We start from the raw sequence: 17,089 nt of genomic DNA, 5'->3' as shown, positions 1-17,089 counted from the left end.
TTCAATTTTTTTTTGAATTATTAAAAATTATTTAAATATTATAGTATTTAAAAGAATATTTGAAAAATAATTGAAAGATTTAATGGTTTTACGTTACTTTGAATATTCATTTGTTTTATTCGTTTATCGACATCATGTTCATACGTAAAATTATAGTATTTAAAAAAATATTTGAAAAATAATTATTAACTGAGTATAAAATGGCACGGAATTTAGGCCAATTAAAATAACAAATGACTATTAATAATTTACTAAAAATTAAAAATGCTTCAAAATTGACTCAAATGCAAAAAAATGAAATTAATATTAATACTTGATTAAAAACATAAAAATGAAATGAATATTAATGCTTGAATATTAATAAATTACTGAATATATAAAAAATTTCATTGAAATTAGGCCAATTGAAAAATGGAATGAATATTAATACTTGAATACTAATAAGTTACTAAAAATATAAAAATTACAGATATAAAATGTATTAATAAATATGTAAAATGAAGTTTGCATCTTAACGTTTAGTTGAGATAGAAAGAAATATTAATCTCGATTATATGTTTTATAAAATGTAAAATTAGTGAAAATATTAAAAAAAAATTATTAATAATTAACTAATTAATTAATATGTAGTAAAAAGAATAATTGACTGAGAATAAAAATGACATGAAATTTAGGCTAATTGAAATAAGAAATGACTATTAATTTTTTCAGAAAAGAAAAAAAGAAATGACTATTAATAATCGACTAAAATGGAAAATGCTTCCAAAACTTACTCAGTATATAGAAAGAATATTAATCTCGGTTATATATTTTATAAAATATAAAGTTAGGAAATAACTAAACTTATTGAAACTTAATTATTTATAATTTCACATTTAATATAAGAGTAAATACCAGCCAAGGTCCCTCGAGTTTGGTGATTTCACCACCTATAGTCCCTATCTTCTGTAATTACCATCCGTGGTCCTCCGAGTTGCGAAATCTGACCTATTGTCATCCTCCCGTCAGTTTCATCCGTTTGGACAGTTTAAAGTGGGGATAGAATGGTCATTTTCCTTAAAAAAATCATTTTTAGTTTCTTTCGTCTGGCCTTCTTTGATCTCCTTCATTCGTTCCTCATTCCTCTTTAATTTCTCTCTCTCTCTCAACGTTATCTTCCAGAGTTGGTTCGTGAGCCACTCGAACGCCTGAGTAATGGAGATGTCAAAAGAAAAAATGATGAAAATGCCCAGGCTCTAATAGACGAGAGAAATGGCAGAGATTGGGTGTTCTTGCTAAAAGCAGAACAACTCTCTCCAATTGCAGGGATCCGAATCGGCAAACGAACAGCAGAATTTGGGGAGTTCAAAAGAGAGAAAACCCACTATGGAAGTATGACCACAAAACACCAAAGTTGAGCAGAAGAGAAAAGATTTTAGAGGGAGCTAAAAAGGACAACAGAAAAAGGCAGAAGTTGGTGCTGCTTGGAGTCAAGTGCAATTGAGTTTTGTTGTGACTTCAAGGACCTTATGTGTGTCCCAAAACACCAAAATTGTTTGATCCCCTGGGTTTACGCGTGACCGGTCGCCACCTAGCCCTGTGAGGATGACTTACAGGCTACAGGAAACAAAAATGTGGCAATGATCTTATCCCATCTACCAAATCTTGACCTGAAATAGAACCAACACATTCATCCATTTGTCTCCAGAGAATGTACTTATGTACCATGTCATTTTCGTTGCCATGTTTCTATATGATAAACACTAAAACTGAAACTTTAAGGCAGACAGATCTCATAGGTCCAACTAATTTCAATAGCTTCCATGGACTAATAATAAAACTCGGTGTGCCCGGATTCCGAAGCGGCGGCGGCAGCGCTGTGGCCGGAAAATGGGTTTCGAAAGACAAGTACAGAAACAGTTGAGGCGGTCGCCGGAGGAGAAGAGGGTGGAGAGGGACTTGGAAGTAACGGTAATAGCAGTAAGGTTGAACCGTTAGCCTTGGACTGAATTAATCTCTACAAGCTAGATAACGTTGATAGAGAGAGAGAGAGAGATTAAAGAAGAATGGGGATGAATGAAGGAGAAGAATGCCCAGATGGGAGAAATTAAAAATGAAATATTTAAGGCAAATGACAATTTTATCCTTACTTTAAACGGCACATATGGAAGAAACTAACGGAAGGATGACAGATGGTCAGATTTTGCAATTCGGAGGACCATGGATGATAATTACGGAAGTTAGGGACTATAAGTGGTGAAACCACCAAACTCGAGGGACCTTGGCCGGTATTTACTCTTTAATATAAATATATAGTTTTAATATCAGAAATTAATAAGATTTTTCTTAATGTGGATCTATATATTTTAAATAATTTCAATTTAATAATAGTATACCTTAATTATAAAAATAATACCTAATACACACGCACGCACTCACGCACGCACACACGCACACACGCATATATATATATATATATATATATATATATATATATATATATATATATATATATAAATATATATTTGGTATTTTATTTTTCCGCTCAAACTTTGCAGATAATTAAATATTCTATTGGTAATACCGTGTAAAACAAATATTAATTAGGTAATAATATAATAGCATAACGGGTAATAATATGTATGATATTTTATAATTACTTGGTAATAAGCATATTCTGTCAAGTGCACGAATAAGCATATAGATTTTATATTTAAAAATTTAAATTTATATCTTATGTTTAAATTGAAAGATTTAATGTGTTTTCATTACTTTGAATATTCATTTGTTTTATTCGTTTATCGACACCATGTTCATAGGTGAAATTATAGTATTTAAAAGAATATTTGAAAAATAATTATTAACTGAGTATAAAAACGACACAGAATTTAGGCCAATTAAAATAAGAAATGACTATTAATAACTAGTATTTTCACCCGTGCGATGCACAGAATGGAATTGTTGTAATATATTAAGAATATTTAAATCGATATATAATTATTTAAGAGTTAATTTCACTAGAGGTCGCTTATTTTTCCTGACAATTTCAAATTTAATCCTAGACTATAGTTATTAATTATTACGATTTATTCTATGTTATAATTCTTACGTTAATATTCTTACTATTATTATTAACACTTAATTACTTTTAAATATTATTTTTACCACTTATATTATTATTATTATTATTATTATTATTATTATTATTATTATTATTATTATTATTATTATTATTATTATTATTATTATTATTATTATTATTATTATTATTATTAGTTTTGTTTCAAGTTTTGTTAGTATATAATGGTCGGGAGGCACACAATAATAATATAATCATAATTAAATATTCTTGTATTGTAATCCGTGAGTCACAATAATAATATAACAATAATTAAGCTCGCATGGGTAGCTCAACTAGTCATAGAGGTGAAACTTTGGAAGAATGACCGGGGATCGAGTCTCACCAGCGGCAGTGTGGGAGCAACCTCTCAAAGTGAGGGGGCTTCTTGTGCGCAGTGAGCACCGGTCTAGCCTCTGTGGTTCATGTTCAATTTAGTCACCATGATTTACATCCTCCCAAATGCTCTGTCGGTCATGTTCAGTTCAGTCACCATGATTGTCGGGCCGCAGTGTGGGGGGGGGGGGGGGGGGGGGGCTTTAGGGTTCTTCCTTTTCGAAGAATATAACAATAATTAAATATTCTTCTAGGATTTCTATTACCATCATTAATTATTCCCTAATTTACCATAATTAAATAATTTGACCAATTATAAAGAGAGATTATTAAAAAATGCACGGGGCAATTTTTTAATTAAAAAATTTAAAAATTCATTAATAAAACATAAGGTTCTCGTAGTTTTTTATTAGAAATTATTTAATAAAGCATTTTTTTTAGAAATTGGTTGGCCAAACCGCCTACGGCAGTTTGCGGTGGATAGATCTCGAAAAAATACGCAATTTTAAAAAAAATAATTGTCCAAAACTGACAACCGAGTAAAACGTTATGCCTTGCCGAACTTTTGACACTTCACAGCTTTTACAATTTTATAATTTTAGAATACAATTTTTACCCAGAATTATTGTACGAATGGGAAAGTAGAAATCAAAATATTTTATCGGGAAGAGAGATTTTTTAGGAATTGGGCGGGAAGTGAAAATTTCAGGATTTTGTTTTTTATATATAGTATAGATTAGATGTGCAATTGGAATTGCATTACATTATTTTATAATTTTAGAATAGAATTTTTACCGAGAATTATTGTACGAATGGGAAAGTAGAAATCAATATATTTTATCGGGAAGAGAGATTTTTTAGGAATTGGGCGGGAAGTTAAAATTTCAGGATTTTGTTTTTATATATAGTATAGATTAGATGTGCGAAGGAAATTGCATTACACTATTTTATAATTTTAGAATAGAATTTTTACCCATAATTATTGTACGAATGGGAAAGTAGAAATCAATATATTTTATCGGGAAGAGAGATTTTTTAGGAATTGGGCGGGAAGTTAAAATTTCATAATTTTGTTTTTATATATAGTATAGATTAGATGTGCAAAGGGAATTGCATTACACTATTTTATAATTTTAGAATAGAATTTTTACCCAGAATTATTGTACGAATGGGAAAAGTAGAAATCAATATATTTTATGGGGAAGAGAGATTTTTTAGGAATTGGGCGTGAAGTGAAAATTTCAGGATGTTGTAGAATTATTGTACGAATGGGAAAGTAGAAATCAATATATTTTATGGGGAAGAGAGATTTTTTAGGAATTGGACGGGAAGTTAAAATTTCTGGATTTTGTTTTTATATATAGTATAGATTAGATGTGCAAAGGGAATTGCATTACACTATTTTATAATTTTAGAATAGAATTTTTACCCAGAATTATTGTACGAATGGGAAAGTAGAAATCAATATATTTTATCGGGAAGAGAGATTTTTTAGGAATTTGGCGGGAAGTTAAAATTTCAGGATTTTGTTTTTATATATAGTATAGATTAGATGTGCAAAGGGAATTGCATTACACTATTTTATAATTTTAGAATAGAATTTTTACCCAGAATTATTGTACGAATGGGAAAGTAGAAATCAATATATTTTATCGGGAAGAGAGATTTTTTAGGAATTGGGCGGGAAGTTAAAATTTCAGAATTTTGTTTTTATATATAGTATAGATTGATTGAAAATTAAAAATGCTTCGAAATTGACTCAAATGCAAAAAATGAAATGAATATTATACTGAGTGAATTCCATTTTTGGTCCTACTGTTATAGGGGTCATTTCAATTTTAGTCCACCATAATTATATTTGCCACATTGCGTCCACTATTATTAAAAGTGTTCAAATTTTAGACCACGAAAAATCTTAAAATGGACTAAAATTGGAACACTTTTAATAATAGTGGACGCAATGTGGCAAAAATAATAATGGTAGACTAAAATTGAAAAAGTCCCGATAACAATAGGACCAAAAATGGAATTCACTCTATTATACTTGATTAAAAAGTAAGAATGCAATCAATATTAATGCTTGAATATTAATAAATTACTGAAAATATAAAAATTTTCATTGAAATTATGCCAATTGAAAAATGAAATGAATATCAATACTTGAATATTAATAAGTTACTAAAAATATAAAAATTACTTGGATAAAATGTATTAATAAATATGTAAAATGAAGTTTGCATCTTAACGTTTATCTGAGATAGAAAGAAATATTAATCTCGATTATATATTTTATAAAATGTAAAGTTAGTGGAAATATTAAAAAAAAAAAAACTATTATTAATAATTATTGAAATCTATATTCATAATTATAGAACTTTATATTCATAGTTGCTGAACTATATGTTCATAATTATAAAGAAATATATTCATAATTTTTGAACTTCATATTCACAATTATTGAATCTCTATATCATAATTACATAAATATATGTTCATAATTATGTTCACAACACTATGTTCATAATTATAGAACAATATATTTATAATTTTTGAACTATATATTCATAATTATGAATAATTTTTTAACCGTGTCTACCTTGCAAGGTGGACACAGTTCCACAGAATAATTTGTCGGGTCAATAACACTAAAAAAAAAAAGCATTTGGACTTCTCAATACTTGCCAACATTGATGGGCAATTAAGCAATTATATGTTTTTAAGATGAGCATTAATGCTCAATACTCCTTTTACAAACATAATTGTTTGTCTAACAATGTGGGCAAGTATTGAGAAGTCAAAATATTCTTATGAAAGAAGCCTAAATTAGGTTTGTCTTCTTATTTGATTATTTATTTATTTATTAGTGGAGGTTGTAAAATATTAACTCGAAATGTATGTGTTGTATTAGTTTTTAGCAGTTTGGAGCAAATTACTGAGTTATTATATAATTTTTGTTGTGTTTTGATTAAATATAAAATGTTAAACAGACGAATTTCTTAAAATTTTGACGAATTTGCCAATAATCAAATTATAACAACAACAACAATCTTAACTATTATAAAGCTATATGGTTTGAGAAGTAATTAATGTTACAATTAATGCCACAACATCCTTTATTATTTAAAAAAAAAAACACAACATTTGAAAAATAAAATAACTATATATATATATATATATATATATATATATATATATATATATATATATATATATATATATATATATATATATATATATATATTATATAATCATATAAAAAATGTACTTTTGAAAAATAAAATAGCTATATATTATATAATCATATAAAAATGTGTTCAATTAGAGTTTAAATTTACTCATACAAAATTTGAAATTTGCTTTCCAAATGTAATTATCTTAGTTATTATTCGTATTGTGAAAATTATAATATAAATGAAATAAAATTAAGAATAAATCAATGTAATTATGTAAATTCTCTTATAAGTTTATTTGAATATGCACATAATTAGAGATTATATTAATCATACAAAATTTTAATTTTAATTGTAATTTTGTATTCTATAAAAATAATAAATACTTGACCAATGGAAGCTCAAAAATATTAGTATATTAAATAATTTAAAATATTTTAATTTTTCTATTTTTTATTTATATTAATAATAACATAATTTTTTCCGTGCATCGCGCGAGTGAATTACTAGTAATAATAATAATAATAATAATAATAATAATAATAATCCAAACAAAACTATATATATATATATATATATATATATATATATATATATATATATATATATATATATATATATATATATATATATATATATATATATATATAAATTAACCAAAAAAAAAAAAAAAAAAACAAAGGGGAGCCACGGGCTCTCTTTGTATATGATCTCACATTGAAAATGTTTGAAAAGAGGAGTTGTTTAGCTCCTCTATATAAAAGGTAGAAACATAATTATTTGTTCATTAATGTGGCAAGTATTGAGAAATCAAAAGATTCTTATTTAAGAAATCTTAGCTCTGTCTTCTTATTTTAGTTATTTATTATTTATTTATTATTATTAGTGGGGGTTGGGAAAGATTAACCCAAAATTTATGTGTTGTTTTAGTTTTTATTAGTTTGGAGCAAATTACTGAGTTATTAAATAATATTTTTGTTGTTTTGATTAAATATAAATTGTTAAAATGACGAATTTGTCAATAATCAAATAATAATAATAATAATAATAATAATAATAATAATAATAATAATAATAATAATCCAAACAAAACGATATATAAAATAAAATTAAAATTAAAAAAAAAAAAACAAAAACAAAACAAAAGGGACACAGTCTCCCTTTGTAAATGATGTGGGATTATTTTGATCTCACGTTGAAAATGTTTGGAAAGAGAGTTTGTGTAACACCCCCCAAACAAGACCTATATAAAAGTCTTTAACACATGCAGATTAAACAACAAAACTAGCACAGCGGAAGGTAAAACGAAACTGGATAAAAGAAATCCAACGGGGTGTCACGCCACGTCTACCCCACACGGTAAACGCTACGGCAAACAATCTGCAAGTGTAAACATCTATCCCAAAACATCAGTCTAACTACATTGGCGCATAGGCCACAAAAGCAAAGATAAAGGTGCTAAGCTACCAGGCTCTAGACATCGCTCTCGTCTAAACATCACCTGAAAGATACAAAGATAAACATTGGGACGACGCCCGGTCAGCGAATAATGCTGGTAACCCACCAATACCGTTAAGTATCATAAATAGATAGATATAAGTAATAAAAACCATTTTCGAAACGGAATACATATATATAAGTCAAAACCAAGATCAACAGTCAACACAAGACTCATCACCCTCAAAGACAACACGGGAACACATCCCAAACCACAAAGGTTAACCACACACAAGGATAAAGACTCACCCAACGGCAACACATGCCAAAACAACACAAGCCTCCGTGACTACACACTTCACGAGAGAAGATCACACAACGCCGGCTTTACAAGCCCTCGCAACATCACCCATCACGAGTTGGTATGCCTTCCTTATGCCCTGTTCCAACCTTATGGCTACCCCCAACCTTGTACCTTCTTTCCAACCATTACCTCCAAGACCCCTGTACTTCTTAGTCCAACCTTATACCCCCGGGACCGTCGTCCCCCACCTATAACCACCAACGAACACCACCAATCACGGCAACACATGCCCGGATAACACATGTTATCCCCCAATCACGTGGACCCATCACTCAGGCCACAACTCCATAATCACGTCACGGCCACCACGAGGACCGCTGCAATACCTTAGTGACTAGTGTCCCATACCACTAATCCTGCAATCCAGGTAGAGCCACACATGCACCACAACTCACACGAGTCAAACAATGGATCACAACGAAGGTATGAAACATACTCAATCAAGGAATGGGTCACCACCCAACGACAACAACGATGTATAACGCAAGTTAACATCAACCAAACGGAAGGTACGAACAACACACACGCTAGCATTAAGACAATAAAGTAGCATGCTTAACAACGGGGAAACTCAAGATAGTTCCGAGGAACACACAAGACACCTCTTGGTTCAACGAAGCACAATGTTAAACACTTGGCACGATTCAAGACACCAAATTCCAACATGGTTACCTACCATATAGTTCTAGACCTACGAAACATCAAGAAGACGCTCAAATAGTTCCACAAAAGAACATTGGGAAGTCAAAAGACCAAATACCGAGTCACACAAATCACAGGGAACAAATCCCGAACGAAGACCAACGTGTTCCCCGCGGGTGGACCCATGGGTAGGCTCCCACCCGTGGTTCTGCCCGCGGGTACACTACCCACAAGCCTTTGTACCGGCGGGTGGAGCTCGACCCGTCGTTCCGCCCGCGGGTACATACTCCTGGGCAAAATAATCCCTTCGGGGATTTCCTCCTCCAAACACAAATTCAAGTCCAAAACATGCCAAATCTCACCCAATACAACAAAATGACTTGAATCATGGAAAATGCCAAGCAATGGCAGAAAGGAACCCTAAACACAAGCTCTAGATATGCAATATCACAAGATAAATGCATAAACCCTCACATTTCATAGCAAAGAACAAGTAGAATCCAAGAAATCACATATAGGTAAGCAAAATAGGTTTTGTAGAGCATGAGTTACCTCTTGAAGACCAAAGACTTCACTTTACACCACAACAAGCTCTTCACAAGGCTCACTATCCAAACCCACTTCAAGATCAAACCAAAAGATCATAAAGATCCTACCTTTAAGAAAAAGACAACTAAGATGGAACCAAAAACACAAGATAAACTTAGATCTTACCCTCCTAGATGCCCTAGTAGGTGAATGGTTGAATCTTGGAAGCAAATCTTGGAATCTTGACAAGGGTCTCAACTTGGCTTGAAGAATAAGCTACTCTTCTTTTCCAAAGAGAAGGTAGAACTATTTTCTAGGAATTGTAGAGAATGAAATGAAGAAGTCTTCTAGGTTAGGTTACAATACTAACTTTGGGTGAAAAGACAAGAATACCCTTACTAACCCTTAGAAAGTGTAAGGAACAAGGGAACTCTCCTCAAAGCACAAGGTACAACACAACTTAAAGATTGACTAGTCAAATACTAGTCCTTGAGTATTAAAAATCAGGATTTTAGGAATCAATTCCTCAAAAGATATAGAATTAATTACTCAATTAATTCATGGATTGAAATGTGGATTTTTGGGGTGTCACAGTTTGGAAAGAGGAGCTCGCAATGCTCCTCTTACAAACATAATGTCTTGCTTATCAATGTGGGCAAGTATTTAGAAGTCCAAAGTCTTTTTTTTTTTTTTTTTTTTTTTTTTTTTGTTGAGAAGTAAAAGGAAAATTTAAAATGGAAAGTAAATATTTCAATAATAATGTTTTACATCATCAAATAATAAAGACATATTTTAAAAAATGGTAAAGGTAAATTAAAAATGGAACGAAAATATTTCATTAATAATATTATACATCATCAAATTAAAGTGGAACAGAAATTAAGTAAAAATATCAATGCATCTATATTTTTCTCCCAAAAGGTTGAATCCCCAACCCTAAGGGCCCCCCACCCCGGCCCGACAGAGTATTTGGGAGGAACTACATCTATATTCTAATTGACTGAAAATAAAAATGAATAATTGAATGAAAATGAATCTAACATTACTAATTGACTGAAAATATAAAAGGAATGAATATTAACAATTGATTGCAAATAAAAATGATCCATAATTGACTAAAATAAAAAAAGAAATTGTTAGATCATTTCATTTTAACTAAAAATGGAATGGAAATTAAAAATTGGAGGAAAATATTTCAATAATAATATTCTACATTATCAATAGTAAATGCATATTTTAAACAATAGTAAAGGTAAATTAAAAATGAAACGGAAATATTTCATTAATAATATTCTACATCATCAAATTAAAGTGGAACAGAAATTAAGTAAAAATATCACTGCATCTATATTTTTCTCCCAAAAGGTTGAATCCCCAACCCTAAGGGCCCCCCACCCCGGCCCGACAGAGTACTTGGGAGGAACTACATCTATATTCTAATTGACTGAAAATAAAAATGAATAATTGATTGAAAATGAATCTAACATTACTAATTGACTGAAAATATAAAAGGAAATGAATATTAACAATTGATTGCAAATAAAAATGATCCATAATTGACTAAAATAAAAAAAGAAATTGTTAGATCATTTCATTTTAATTAAAAATGGAATGGAAATTAAAAATTGGAGGAAAATATTTCAATAATAATATTCTACATTATCAATAGTAAATGCATATTTTAAACAATAGTAAAGGTAAATTAAAAATGAAACGGAAATATTTCATTAACAATATTCTACATCATCAAATTAAAGTGGAACATAAATTAAGTAAAAATATCACTGCATCTATATTTTTCTCCCAAAAGGTTGAATCCCCAACCCTAAGGGCCCCCCACCCCGGCCTGACAGAGTATTTGGGAGGAACTACATCTATATTCTAATTGACTGAAAATAAAAATGAATAATTGATTGAAAATGAATCTAACATTACTAATTGACTGAAAATATAAAAGGAAATGAATATTAACAATTGATTGCAAATAAAAATGATCCATAATTGACTAAAATAAAAAAAGAAATTGTTAGATCATTTCATTTTAACTAAAAATGGAATGGAAATTAAAAATTGGAGGAAAATATTTCAATAATAATATTCTACATTATCAATAGTAAATGCATATTTTAAACAATAGTAAAGGTAAATTAAAAATGAAACGGAAATATTTCATTAATAATATTCTACATCATCAAATTAAAGTGGAACAGAAATTAAGTAAAAATATCACTGCATCTATATTTTTCTCACAAAAGGTTGAATCCCCAACCCTAAGGGCCCCCACCCCGGCCCGACAGAGTACTTGGGAGGAACTACATCTATATTCTAATTGACTGAAAATAAAAATGAATAATTGATTGAAAATGAATCTAACATTACTAATTGACTGAAAATATAAAAGGAAATGAATATTAACAATTGATTGCAAATAAAAATGATCCATAATTGACTAAAATAAAAAAAGAAATTGTTAGATCATTTCATTTTAATTAAAAATGGAATGGAAATTAAAAATTGGAGGAAAATATTTCAATAATAATATTCTACATTATCAATAGTAAATGCATATTTTAAACAATAGTAAAGGTAAATTAAAAATGAAACGGAAATATTTCATTAACAATATTCTACATCATCAAATTAAAGTGGAACAGAAATTAAGTAAAAATATCACTGCATCTATATTTTTCTCCCAAAAGGTTGAACCCCCAACCCTAAGGGCCCCCCACCCCGGCCCGACAGAGTACTTGGGAGGAACTACATCTATATATTTTAATTGACTGAAAATAAAAATGAATAATTGATTGAAAATGAATCTAACATTACTAATTGACTGAAAATATAAAAGGAAATGAATATTAACAATTGATTGCAAATAAAAATGATCCATAATGGACTAAAATAAAAAAAAAAGAAATTGTTAGATCATTTCATTTTAATTAAAAATGGAATGGAAATTAAAAATTGGAGGAAAATATTTCAATAATAATATTCAACATTATCAATAGTAAATGCATATTTTAAACAACAGTAAAGGTAAATTAAAAATGAAACGGAAATATTTCAATAATAATATCTACATCATCAAATAAAAATGGAACGAAAATTAGGTAAAAATATCATTGCATTTTGATATTCTAATTGACTAATTGATCGAAAAAAAATAATTGGCTAAAAATGAATATGATATTACTAATTGACTGAAAATATAAAAGGATAACTAATTGAGTGATATTCTACCATTATATATTTTCATCCAAGTAACCGGTCTTGATGGATTGAAGGTGTTAGCTCTAGACAACGATGGACAAGATTGTGTTGCCACTACCAATGTCGTCTACAAAGAGGTTTCAATAATGTGTAAATATAATCAGTGATATTAAGTTTTTTTTTAAATGAAAAAAATTGCTATATATCTAGACAAAAAAAATATATCTTCCATACAAATGAATAAAGATATCAATTCATTTCTATAACTGAGTTGTTAGAAAACGAGCACATTTGCCTAATTTATAAAAATACTAAACAATGATAAATAAAATCTTCAAAGTTATAGCACCGCATCTGTACATCTAGATATTAACTATTAATTTGAGCAATTATTTGCACAAATTCAAGCAGTGATAACATCAAAATATATAAACGATCCAAATCATATCTTTAATTGTACTATATAATATTTGATGTTCTAATTTAAACAATTATATATTGATTCATATATTCTTAACTAGTCTTTTCTATGCGCGATGCGCAAAAATATATGCCAAATATTAATATTTTTAAAAATAACTAACAAATTCCTACTAAGTAAAATGTACATGAAATCAAATATATTTATTATAATAATCCAATATATAATATCTACAAATATTATTATCATTAAAGAATATAAGAAAATATATTGTGGATGCATGTGCATGGTAACAATAATGGAAAAGATAACTGAAGTTATAACGGTAGGGGTATTTTTGTCCAAAAAATTATATAGTACAACTCTAAAAGCACAATGTACAAAATGGTTAGCATAAAAAACATGGACATAAATGAGGGATATAACTTTGATTGAGACTTATTATGTTTTTAGATATATTACAACAAATCTATTCCGTGCATAGCACAGGTGCAAATACTAGTTCATATAAAGGCATAATCAAAAAAAATTATTAGACGGAACTTTTTATCACCATAATTAAAGAAATTAGCACAATCATGGCAATTTTCTAAAACATACTGCAAATACCAGGAAGCAATACAATCCTAACCAATTTGAAAAACTACACCCTTTAATTAAGGACAAGAAACGGCAAGGACGGGATTTCCGGAATAATGGCTCCAAAATAAACAATAATAATGGTAATCAATTGACGTACCAATTCTATGAGGGAGTGCGGAAAAGCGTAATATTGAAGATCATTAATGGAGTAGTAATAGCGCAACGTCTGTATCGCCTTCCTTCAGAGCTTCTCAACCCGTCTGCTGCCCGCTGGAAACGATGGCAAAAGACTAGTAGCTAACCAGACTTCATGCAGACGCCGGTGGACAGCCACTCCAACGAAGACATATCGGCAACCCTCAATGACGATGCTTATGGACAACGAAATCGTAAACCCTTCTTCCCAAACAATGGCTCGGCGGTGCTGCATTACAGTAAGCGAACAACAAAATCACCACTCCATCGGTGCTACGGCTCAGGATGCCAATCGGGACGACCAACGGCACCACCACCGATATTCGTCAAACGGAAATGGCTAGGGGAATGTTTGCAGCACTGAACAACACAAAAACAGTCCCCATCGCCTGCCATTCACACCACTAGACACCCATCATAATTGGCGGTAGTGCTGACATGCTTTGCCGGAAAAAATATACGGTAACACCTCGACCAGGCAAAACCAAATAAAAAAAATTCCCACAAGAACGAAATCTTAATTGACACAAAACCAGCGGGTAGCGGCCCTTCGACTCCGTCAGCCAGCCAACCACCGAAACGAAGAGCCTTTGGGGATGGAGACCTTTATGCCACTAGGAACACAGAGGATCTGTATGTTCTCGGATCTGCGACGCAGCGCCAGGACATGAACGGCGACCGTTCTCGCCACTGCTTCTAGTCGGAAAATGCAACGCCGACGACGAACCTTATGGTAATGATTTCATCATCACCATAGTTGTCATTTCTCCGACTCCCAATAGCAGTTATCGGAGAAATGGGAGAAATGGGAGAAAAGGGTGAACTGGCGACCGTCCGAAACTCATACGCAGTCGTCGGTGAGTGGCTGGAAATGAAGACAGAAAGTTAGGAAAATAAATTCTCCGGGGAAAACATGCAGCAGGTTGGATTTTTACTTTTTTTAAAAATATATATACAAAATAATTTGTGTAAATCATAAATATCATACTGATATTCATACTGCAAACATATTCTCCAGGAAAAAAAACAGCAATAAAACTTATATTGCATAATATATAATTCAAAATATATATCACATGCAAATTTATCAACTAGGCAGAAATTAAACAGGCTTTGATACCAAATGTTATAAATATACAAAACAATACAGGTAATCTAACCTTATATCGGAAGCATATGATCGAGCATCTCCAGCCATAGTTGTAATCTCCGTTGCATTGTCTGAAGAACACTTTAGAATTTTGTCTACCACTTAATCTCCTGTACAACTAGATGGTGTAGTGTCTCAAGTCACAAGATCAGTGGGAGGACCATACATATATATATAACCTACGTGCCATCATTATAGGTTAAGTAACGGAAACCGTTACTTCTGTTTCAAACCACAACATTATGGCCACAAATGACCTATTAACTTGCACTACTTAATGGTGACATAATGGAAAAGTTACAGAAGAAGCTTCAAAGGTATAACCCCATGGACTCCCACTTTGAATTTTGGCTCGGTGAAGCCTTGTTTATTAGGTAGAAATGAGTAGAAATGTTAGATTTTGATGTGTTTGAGCTAGGAAGTGATCTATTACTTGTCTATGATGTGTTGATAATGTTTTGGATGAGTCGGAGTTGGCTGAGATTGAATTGCAGATGAAGAGAGTTCATCTGGTGTACAGACAACGTGCACCAGATGAAGTAACGGCCATAGCCAACGGCCCATCAAGAGGGCCGTTGGCTAGAGCCGTGGCCGGCCGGGCCTAGGGCGTGACGCTAGGAGAGGGCCATTGCCTAGGCCCGGCAATGTTGCGGCCTGAGGGGGCGGGTTATGCATAGCCCCGCCCCATAGTCCCTGAGTGATCTCTGTGCAGTGGTCGGGCCCTTGTGGCTCACCTACGTGTCGTTTCGGGCCAGGTGTCATGGGCCCTTTGTAAAGATTATAAACTGTGCTTCATTGATGTAAAATAATGAGCTATAAATAGTGTACAAGAGAGGGAGAATAGTAGGAGGTTGTAACAACTTGTTCAACACACCTATTCTACAGGAACATAACTATAACAAATATAAATAGATAAAATGTCAGCCACACATATCCTTAACACGCCCCCGCAAGATTGAGGATCCGTCGGAGACTCCAATCTTGGAACGGAATAGAAGAAACAAAGAGCGGCCCAACGAATTTGTGAGGAAGTCAGCTAGCTGAGCTGACGAAGGAATGTGCCGCACTACCAGTGAACCATTAGAGACTAATTCACGAACAAAGAAGTAGTCCAGCACTAGATGCTTCATACGTGAATGGAAAACCGAATTTCTGCACACATATGTCGCACTAAGGTTGTCACATAACATAACTGGTTGTTTCACTAGTTGCACCTGCATCTCATGAAGCAAATTCTTTATCCACAAGACCTCTACAGCAGCATTCGCCAAGGCTAGATATTTAGATTCCGTCGACGAGCGTGACACGGACTTCTGGCGGGTGGACTTCCAAGAAACGAGATTATCACCAAGATACAACAAGTATGCGGTGGTGGAATGGCCATCGGTAGTGCAACCGCCCCAATCAACATCTGTATAAACACTCAGTGACAGTGGTTGCCCAGTGCGGAAAAACAACCCATGACAAACCGTTCCTTTTAGATAACGTAGCAACCGTTTGGCTGCCTGCCAGTGCAGCTCTGTCGGTGAATGCATGAACTGCGAGAGACGGTTAACTGCATAATATACATCAGGCCTAGTGATGACCAAGTACTGCAACGCACCAAGGAGACGCCAAAATTGACTGACATCCACCGCAACACTACCAGACTGCGCAGGTAGCAACTTGCCCATAGTAGCCAATGGTGTCGAAACAGACTTTGCACCATCCATCTTAAATCAAACCAGAAGATCTGTGATATATTAACTCTGAGACAGGAACATGCCATTAAGAGTCGAGACTACTTCAATGCCCAAGAAATGATGCAAAAGACCCAGGTCCTTAAGAGCAAACTGAGCTGACAGAGTTCCAACAAACTTGTCAAGCCACGCAACATTGTTTTCTATTAGGATAATATCATCAACATACACCAGGAAATAAACAATAATATCATTAGTAGAATAAACAAACAAAGACG

General features: G+C 31.9%; 1 protein-coding gene and 1 long non-coding RNA gene across 2 annotated transcripts; both read right to left on the bottom strand.

The window, feature by feature from the left end:
• Positions 1-1,280: 1,280 nt before the first annotated feature.
• On the bottom strand, positions 1,281-16,139 carry LOC109173597. Its single transcript, XR_002052925.1, has 3 exons — positions 16,061-16,139; positions 13,668-13,674; positions 1,281-1,293 (listed from the first exon to the last, which is right to left on the bottom strand). It is a non-coding gene; the product is annotated as an uncharacterized LOC109173597 (long non-coding RNA).
• Positions 16,140-16,224: 85 nt separating this feature from the next.
• On the bottom strand, positions 16,225-16,844 carry LOC109173539 (uncharacterized mitochondrial protein AtMg00810-like). Its single transcript, XM_019322779.1, has 2 exons — positions 16,347-16,844; positions 16,225-16,284 (listed from the first exon to the last, which is right to left on the bottom strand). The coding sequence occupies exons 1-2, from the start codon at positions 16,842-16,844 to the stop codon at positions 16,225-16,227; spliced, it is 558 nt and encodes a 185-aa protein (XP_019178324.1).
• Between the last annotated feature and the right edge of the window lie 245 nt (positions 16,845-17,089).

This window comes from Ipomoea nil, unplaced genomic scaffold, assembly GCF_001879475.1.
Source record: "Ipomoea nil cultivar Tokyo-kokei standard unplaced genomic scaffold, Asagao_1.1 scaffold0482, whole genome shotgun sequence".
Classification (NCBI taxonomy): Eukaryota; Viridiplantae; Streptophyta; class Magnoliopsida; order Solanales; family Convolvulaceae; genus Ipomoea; species Ipomoea nil.
This window is presented reverse-complemented; position numbering and strand designations above follow the sequence as displayed.

What these genes read in the sequence shown, in the direction of transcription:
- LOC109173539 (XM_019322779.1), bottom strand. Translation starts at nt 16,844, where the DNA reads ATGGATGGTGCAAAGTCTGTTTCGACACCATTGGCTACTATGGGCAAG. An exon ending in ATTTGCTTCATGAGATGCAG is followed by an intron (nt 16,285 to 16,346) that starts GTGCAACTAGTG and finishes ATATGTGTGCAG; the next exon opens with AAATTCGGTTTTCCATTCAC.